This window comes from Dipodomys spectabilis, unplaced genomic scaffold, assembly GCF_019054845.1.
Source record: "Dipodomys spectabilis isolate Male_0828 unplaced genomic scaffold, ASM1905484v1 ptg000187l, whole genome shotgun sequence".
In the NCBI taxonomy this organism is placed as follows: domain Eukaryota; kingdom Metazoa; phylum Chordata; class Mammalia; order Rodentia; family Heteromyidae; genus Dipodomys; species Dipodomys spectabilis.
Window position 1 is genome coordinate 7270490 of NW_024870864.1, and position 7987 is coordinate 7278476.

The window sequence follows — 7987 nt, forward strand, 5'->3', positions numbered from 1 at the left end:
TGCTGTAACCAGCCTGTGGTTGTTGCCTTTTCTGGAGTCTGAAACTTTAGGTTTTAAAATTTCAGAAATGAAAGTGCATCTCTCTCTCTCTCTCTCTCTCTCTTTCTCTCTCTCTTTTTCTCTCTCTCTCTCTCTCTCGTACTACTAATACTTGGGCTTAAACTCAGGGCCTGCGCACTGTATATTAGCTATTTTGTTTAAGGCTAGCACTTTACCACTTGAGCCACAGTGACTTTGCAGTGGTTAATTGGAAAAAAATGTCTTGAAGTTTTTCCTTCCCAGGCTAGCTTTGATCTGTGGTCCTCAGATTTCAAATCTTCTGAGTTGGTAGGGTTATAGACATGAGCCGTCAATTCCTACCCAGATTTTTCATCTTAAGTTAGCTTCTTTGAGAATACAAGACTGGTAAAACATAATTGTGAAACAGTGCTTTTGTTGTGAGGACTGTATCCCATCTCCAGTCTCAAGTAGGAATAATGCAGTAGTGTATGTCTCAAACCTGCTGCTGTGTATATATGTACATAATAATTAAGTGTTGATTGATTCTCCTGGGTGGTCTTGAGTAAGTAAAAAATCACGGCCAAATAAATATTTTGCTTGTGATTTTGTTTGATTTATTTTTCAGGAGAGACACTAACACCATTTCCAGTTTTACGTCTTAGGCAGCAACGTCAACCTCAGAGAGGAGCTCTTCCCTATCAGTGTCAATGGTTCATTTGACATCTCAGCAACCACTTGCCAACGCTTGTTCTTGATCCATAAAGTATGGGACTTGGGATCTTGACAATTCTAGCGATTCTCGTATGTTTCACCACAGCGGCTAAGAGTAGTAAGTATTACTTTTCAATTTAAATTCATGAAATAATTCCAAGAACATCTGCTTTGTTTTCAACTCTTAGCTTCCAGTTAGAAACTGCCAAGTTCCCAAATTGAAACTCTCTGGATTGCCATCTGGATTTTTTTTTTAACTGAAAGTTTATTGTTTTGTCCTTCATCCCAAATCTATTGGAAGGAACTCTCCACAAAAAATGCATATGATAACTTTAAATTTATAATACATTACAACTTTATATTTACATATTCAAACATATCAAATACATTCTGTGGCCTGTACATAGGAAATAATAGAGGTGTTTATTGAGTGACAATGAATTGTTCAGCTAGACTTAGCTACTTTCCCCTTGGAGTAGAATTGGGATTTAGAGCTAAATTAATTTAGTAATCTGTGTACTCTGTGGAACAACTCATAAAATAGGTTAATTGTTTATCCTTTCTCAAAGTATCATGATATATTACTCATTTAAAATTTTATTCCTAGGGGGCTGGGAAGGTGACTCAGTGGTAGAGCCCTTGCCTTGCATACATGAGGCCCTGGGTTCAATTCCTCAGCACTACATAAGCAAAAAGAAAAAAGCCGGAAGTGAAGCTGTGGCTCAAGTGGTAGAGTGCTAGCCTTGAGCTGAAGAGCTGAGGGACAGCGCCCAGGCCCAGAGTTCAAACCCCACGACTGGATCCCCCCCCCCCAAAATATTCCTAGATGAAATATCAAAAAGCATACGACTCATGATCTTTCCATATGATAATTTCAGGATTGTATTTGTATTTTGTATTTGCAGGTAAGCCATTCTGGGGTCTGGAAAATGAGGCTTTAATTGTGAAGTGTCCAAAAAATAGAGATTTCCCTGACCCTGTGGACTGGTATTACTTAAAAACAAATGAAAGTATTCCCACACAGAAAAGAAATCGTGTCTTTGCTTCAGAAGATCGTCTTAAGTTTCTGCCTGCCAAAGTGGATGATTCTGGCATTTATTCGTGCATTATCCGAAGGTATTTTCACCATACTCTTCAATCGAACTATCTTCAAAATCAATAACATAGACATCTGACCATTGAGTTCTATGGTGGGGAAAATTGGGTTAGATCCAAAACCTTAGTGGTAGGCTACAGCAGCTTCTGTGCACAAAACACTCAGCCTGTATAGACATTCTGACCTAATTTGATTTCCTGCCTTTATTTAATACTCATAAAGCATCAGATAAACTACATAGAAAGGGAAACTGGGTATTCTTTAGTGCAGAGGTTCTGAGGCCAGGCAGTTTAAAATTCATGGTCTGATTGTCACTAGTTCTAGCAAGTTATTTCTGTACCTTTCAGTTTCTTCATCTGTCTAATACATACCATAATACAATCCATCTCAAAATATTGCTGTAAGAGGTTATAGGCATGTATACACAAACATCGCAATGAAAGTGTGGTATATGCAAGGGAGAATTCCAATAGTGTAATTCATTTGAGCAACTAGCTTATAGTCTAACAAAATAGTTACCAGGACTCTGGAAGTTAAGGGTGCAGAGATGGGGTTGGGAGTGAGATCATGGAGAAGGGAGTAGATGAATGAAGAGAAAGGGTGGGTGACTACAACCATAGTATTTAATGTGCACGTGTGGAAAAAGAACTAGGAAAATGGAGGGGATGGCTGGGATTAGAGGAGATGGGAAAGAATGAAGAAAGGGGTGACACTGATCAAGATACATTATATTCACGAGCTGACATCTTGAATTGAAATTCCTTTTTTATAACTAAAGCTAACAGTATTTTTTTTAAGAATGCTATGAGAAGAAAATGAAGGGACCCATGACAAATTCTTACCTCCATGAAAAGTACTAGTAAGCATTTAATAAACACTGGTAATCTTTTAGAATTAGAAGCAAGCTTTAGAACAGACATAGTGAATGAAGAATAAGGGTTATGTTTTATCTCAAGGGTAACAAAAATGTAGTTGAATCCTGAGATTTTTGAGGAGGCTACAGTGCTTGATAAGAAATGTACTCATTATCTTGCCCATGTAATTGTAACCCCTCTGTACAGTACTTTCACAATAAAAAAAGAAAAAAGCACCATAAGTTTTCTTGAAAAGAAAAAAAAGCAACATAAGTAACTCTTTAATTACCTGCCTTATTTTAATAGTCCTACCTTCAATAAGACTGGCTATGTGAATGTCACCATATATAAAAAGCAACCAGACTGCAACATTCCAGATCACTTGATGTACACAACCGTTTCTGGCTCAGAAAAATACGCCAGAATACACTGTCCTACAATTGACATGTACAATTGGACAGTGCCTATTGAGTGGTTTAAGGTAAGTGGAAATTTGGAAAGAAATAGATAACATTTGTAAAATTGAAAAGTGAAAAATGACTGATGTGGGAATGTAATTTTTTATTTCAGAATTGTAAAGCTCTTCAAGGATCAAGGTACAAGACACACATGTCATCTTTGGTCATTGACAATGCGCGACGTGAGGATGAAGGTGATTATACATGTAAATTTGTACACTCTGAGAATGGAGTCAATTATAGTGTGACAGCAACCAGATTATTCACAGTTAAAGGTAAGCCACTGACCTTTATACAAGAGTGGATTTAAGCAAAGAGGAAGAAGAAATTATTGAGTTTTTATGGCCAAGTTTCCTTCACTCTATTCCCCTCCATCAACTCCCTCCTGATTCCTTCTCCATATTCTGTAGTATTACAGGAATTCCCTGATACATCAAGACCTAAAAACGTCCAGGAAGAGATCATATTACTTATTGAAAAGGGATTTGGTTTTAGGATCACTTAGTAATGAACATACAGGAAGCTAGTCATTTATACAAAATGATGCATTGTTTGTATATCCACACCTATCCTCATTTTTACCTATACCTGTACTCATTCCCAGATGACTTATCATACCTAAAACAATGTAAATTCTCTATAGGTAGTTGTTATACTAAATTGTTTGGGAAACAATGGCAAGAAAAAAAAGTCTATGCATATTTATCACATAAGCAATCTTTTCTTAACATTTTTGGTCCACATTTGGTTGAATTTGTAACTTTGGGGTCCACAGATACAGAAGGTTTAGTGTGATAAGGTAAACTGTTGGATACAGATATAGTGGATTAGTTTTCAGTCCTGAAATGATTTTGATATCTTCAATGATGTCAAATACTTATTTCAAATTCTTTCCAAATGTATTTTAAGTCTTACAAAAGCCCATTTTGGGGGAAGACTTCACCTTCATACCTTATCAGAAACAATTTTTCATAGTCTCCTTAGCACAGATTGATGCATAGGTGCAGATCAAGTAGAAACTTTCTAAGTGGAGATTTTCTTAGGGTCAAAGCAATACTGGAGACAAGTTTTTGTCCGAAAGTTTTCAATTGTCCCATTGTTATAAAATAAGCATCACCAAAACATATTTCTCTTCATCCCTCTCACTATTAAGCATCAACCCCTGCAATAGTTCTTGATCACACTACCCCAATAAAAATTAGCATCAATTAATTTAATGGGTTAATGCAACATTTGTGTTAATGACATAGAAAAGGATTAAAAAGTCAGAGAGCATCATGGTATTACCAGCAAATGTATTACATGAAATTTTTTATTTGTGCATATTACTAAATATTATTGTCAAAATTTTGAGAATTATTGTTAGTATATGAAAATATGATTTGTTTGATCACATCATACTCTCTTAATGCTTATATTCTCCTTTTTTGTTTTTAATTTAAAGTTAATCAAGGATTTTCTAAGTTACCAGTAATCAAGGCTCCTCGGCACAATGAAACCAAGGAAGTGGAAATTGGTAAGAAAATGCTTTTTTACTTGGTTCTTCCTCCTGACCCCTGGTCTAGATTCCCCTAGATCAGATATTTAGGATGGGGGACCTGGAGGCCTATGGCAAATGGCAGAGTGGCAACACCTGGTTCAAGTACTTGCTAACATTAGGAACTCATCAGAGCCACATACAGTCCTTACATTTGCATTGCACTTCGGAATTCAAGGTGCCCCGTGTATCCAGCTCACTTTATTGTTATGTCCATCCTCTGGGTAGATGTGTCCACTTTGCTTTGGAGGAAACTTAAGCTCAGAGTTGTTCAAGGGCATGCCCAAGTCATGGATATCCAAAGTCATGGATAAGAGAGAGGGGGCTAAAATGAACAAAATGACAGACTTTCTGGCTCTTTCTATTTCTGTCTTTCTGGGTTGTCATTGGAAGCAGGATGCAGTGAGAAGGGCTTCTTCTGTGAAACAAGCATCCTCATGCTCTTCTTGTGCCTCTGTCCTGGTCCATCTGTAGCCATTCATGCTTCCATACAACCTCATGTCACATGGTATCACTCTGATGGCAGTGCTTTTCATACTCTGCCCTACTTCTGCCCATGTTGTTTTTCCTCCTCCTCTCTCAAGACTGCACTCAAATAGCACCACTGCCATGCGATTTCTCTCTATTCACCCTTCTCTGCCAGAGCATCACATCCAAGACTCCTTAGTCATCTCAAGTCCAGAACACTATTTTGATGTGTAGAGTGACAGCCATGCTCCCTGCAACTTTTTCCTCTCTCCAATGATACATCATTAGCCTTTCTTTGTGCCCCAAACCTCTCTTTATACCATTGTCACCTCCCAGAGGTTCCTCAAACTGGAATATGATGCCCAATTCTTATCAAAGCTCCTCATAGGAACCTAGGATTGGGGAAGGGATAACCCAATGAATGCAAATGCGTGGTCAACAAGCAACTCTTCTGATGCTTTTAATTCTACAAGGAAGAAGTCTCAAGTTCAAGGAGTTGGGATGGAGTGCTGGAGAGTACTCTTTTTGAATACTTACAAGTTTGAGGTGATCACTAAATGGTAGCTGATGGAAAGAGAAAGACAATTCAGTGGGAGGAGAAAGTCATTGAAGGGACCAGTGAAGATTTTCCCTGACGTGAGGGGTAGGTGGGTGGGTGGGGAAAGCTGTGATTCTAACTTAACAGTGAGTGAAATGAAAATGGGGATGAGGAGACATAGAGTAGACGAAAAGCATGCACCAAATAGATGGAGTGCTACAGGTAAGAAAGGAAATCAGAAAGAATTGCAGAACTCCGAAGGTGTCCCCTGAACTTTTCTCACACTCCGTGCAATTAACTGCCGCTTGTTGATGAATTTCTTTAACTCTTCATCTAGGAAAACCAATAAATGTGACCTGCACTGCTTGCTTTGGGAAAGGCAAGCAGGCTGTGGCTCTTGTCCTGTGGCAGATCAACCGACGCAAAGTTCAGAGCTTGGGTGAAGCAAGAATTCAAGAGGAGGAAGGTCAAAATGAAAGGTAATTTTTTGTGGAAGTTAAACCATTTCTGTCCCTTCTGTCACTTTGCACATGCCAAGGAAACAGTCAAAGTAACATGCTTACTTTCTCAGTTCTAGCAATGACCTAACTTGTCTAAACAAGTTTTTGAAGATAACTAAAGTGAGGGAAGAAGATTTGTCCCGGGAGTATGACTGTGTGGCCTGGAATCTGCATGGCATGAAAAGGCACACCATAAAATTGCAAAGGAAAAAGCCAAGTAAGGAGTGTGTCTGAGACTTTGTTGTGTCACCTGGAAGCTGACCTTTGTTTCTTTGAAGAAAATGGGTTGTGGTTTGGTTCTGGAAAGATTCGTCATCAGGAAGAAAATGGCCTGTGTCATAAAATGTACTTTTCCTCTTCAAGATGGTGTTTGAAATCTGGTCTTTTCAGAATATTATTCTTTGTTAGGAAGCTTCTTGACTCTCTCCCTCTTTTTCCTTCTTCCCCTCTGTTTCCTCCTCCTTCCTTCCATCTCTTCCTCCTCTTCCTCCCTTTCTTCCTCCTTCTCTCTTGCACCTCTTTCTTCTCTCCCTGCTTCTCCTCCTCTTCTCCTGTCAGCTCCTCCTCCTCTTCTTTTGCCATCTCCTCTTCATCCTTCATCTGCTTCCTCTGTCAATCCTTCTAGTTGCAAGTATCAAGGGAATTTGCGGTCTACATAGGTTTCAAAATAGTAACAAACCCATCCAGAAGTTCTTTTTCTTTTTCTTGCTACTAGACCCCAGCAATACTAACCAATGTTAGAGATGAACTGCTTACCAGAAGGGCAACCTGACCCTTTGTCCCACCTCCTGATAGGTTTGTGACATTGACACAGGAAAGGGCTTCAGCAGCATTTCCTTCCCAGGCATTTGTCAGTCTCCTTGCCTGGTCTTTGTATTTCCAGGTGGTCATCTGTTTGTTACATGATGCATTCTGTAAAATAAAAGAGAGAAGAGAAAAAATATAGTCATTTGCACTACTACTCCTTTGTGGTAGTGTAATTACATATGTAGAAAGTATTTAGTTTTTGTGTGTGTGTGTGTGTTGTTTTGTTTTTTTGGGTCTGGTCATGGGGCCTGAATTCGGGGCCTGGGCGCTGTCCCTCAGCTCTTCAGCTCAAGGCTAGCGCTCTACCACTTGAGCCACAGCGCCACTTCCAGCTTTTTTCTTATAGCTTATGTGATGTTGAGGAATCGAACCCAGAGCCTCACGCATGCAAGGCAAGCGCTCTACCACTGAGCCACCTTCCCAGCCTCGAAAGTATTTAGTTTTTATCAACTAGCCAGAAAGACTCTGAGCTTATACTCCTGTGTCAAGTACAGATAAACACCCTAAGACACTGTAGAAGAAGTGCAGAGGAAATAGATCACCAGTTTCAGAAGATCCTAGATAGTCTTTCTACTGGAGATGGTGCTTGGGATTTTTCTTGTTTATATTGGACCTTAACCCTCTGACCTGTACGGAGGTATGACTCATTTTAATGCTATTTTTAAGTACTGTTGTATCTTGTAGGGCATTCGGCTTTTCTTTTCTGGTGATGATGTTGTTGCTCTAGGATGGATGTAGACTACAGGAATACATTGTGGGTAATAGTGGACATATTGATTTACAGAAAAAGGAAGTCACACACTGGATGGAATCCACACTCACATGACCTGTGTGTCTTCAACCTTTCCCTGGATGTTGGTTATCATTGATGAATGTTCTATACTTATCTGTGTCCTTGAATTGTGTTCATGAGGAGTGATTTTGTACTTTCTAGTCTATTTGTATTTCACCTATTTTTGTTCATGTGCATATTATTGTACTCTGTTTTCACAATTGTATATGTTAAACAAAATTTGTC

At 38.9% G+C, this 7987-nt stretch overlaps 1 protein-coding gene across 1 annotated transcript; it reads left to right on the top strand.

Moving 5' to 3' along the window:
- Positions 1-765: 765 nt before the first annotated feature.
- Positions 766-6595, top strand: Il1rl1 (interleukin 1 receptor like 1). The gene is made up of 7 exons (XM_042695508.1): positions 766-829; positions 1617-1827; positions 2968-3142; positions 3232-3394; positions 4564-4635; positions 6000-6141; positions 6234-6595. Exons 1-7 carry the CDS (start codon positions 766-768, stop codon positions 6394-6396), a joined length of 990 nt encoding a protein of 329 aa, XP_042551442.1. The 3' UTR covers positions 6397-6595.
- The last annotated feature ends 1392 nt before the right edge of the window (positions 6596-7987 follow it).

Excerpts from the sequence above, each read along its gene's own strand:
- Il1rl1 (XM_042695508.1), top strand. The coding sequence starts at position 766 with ATGGGACTTGGGATCTTGACAATTCTAGCGATTCTCGTATGTTTCACC. Across the intron at positions 1,828-2,967 it reads TATTCGTGCATTATCCGAAG|TCCTACCTTCAATAAGACTG; the intron begins GTATTTTCACCA and ends TTATTTTAATAG. Across the intron at positions 6,142-6,233 it reads GAGGAAGGTCAAAATGAAAG|TTCTAGCAATGACCTAACTT; the intron begins GTAATTTTTTGT and ends TTACTTTCTCAG.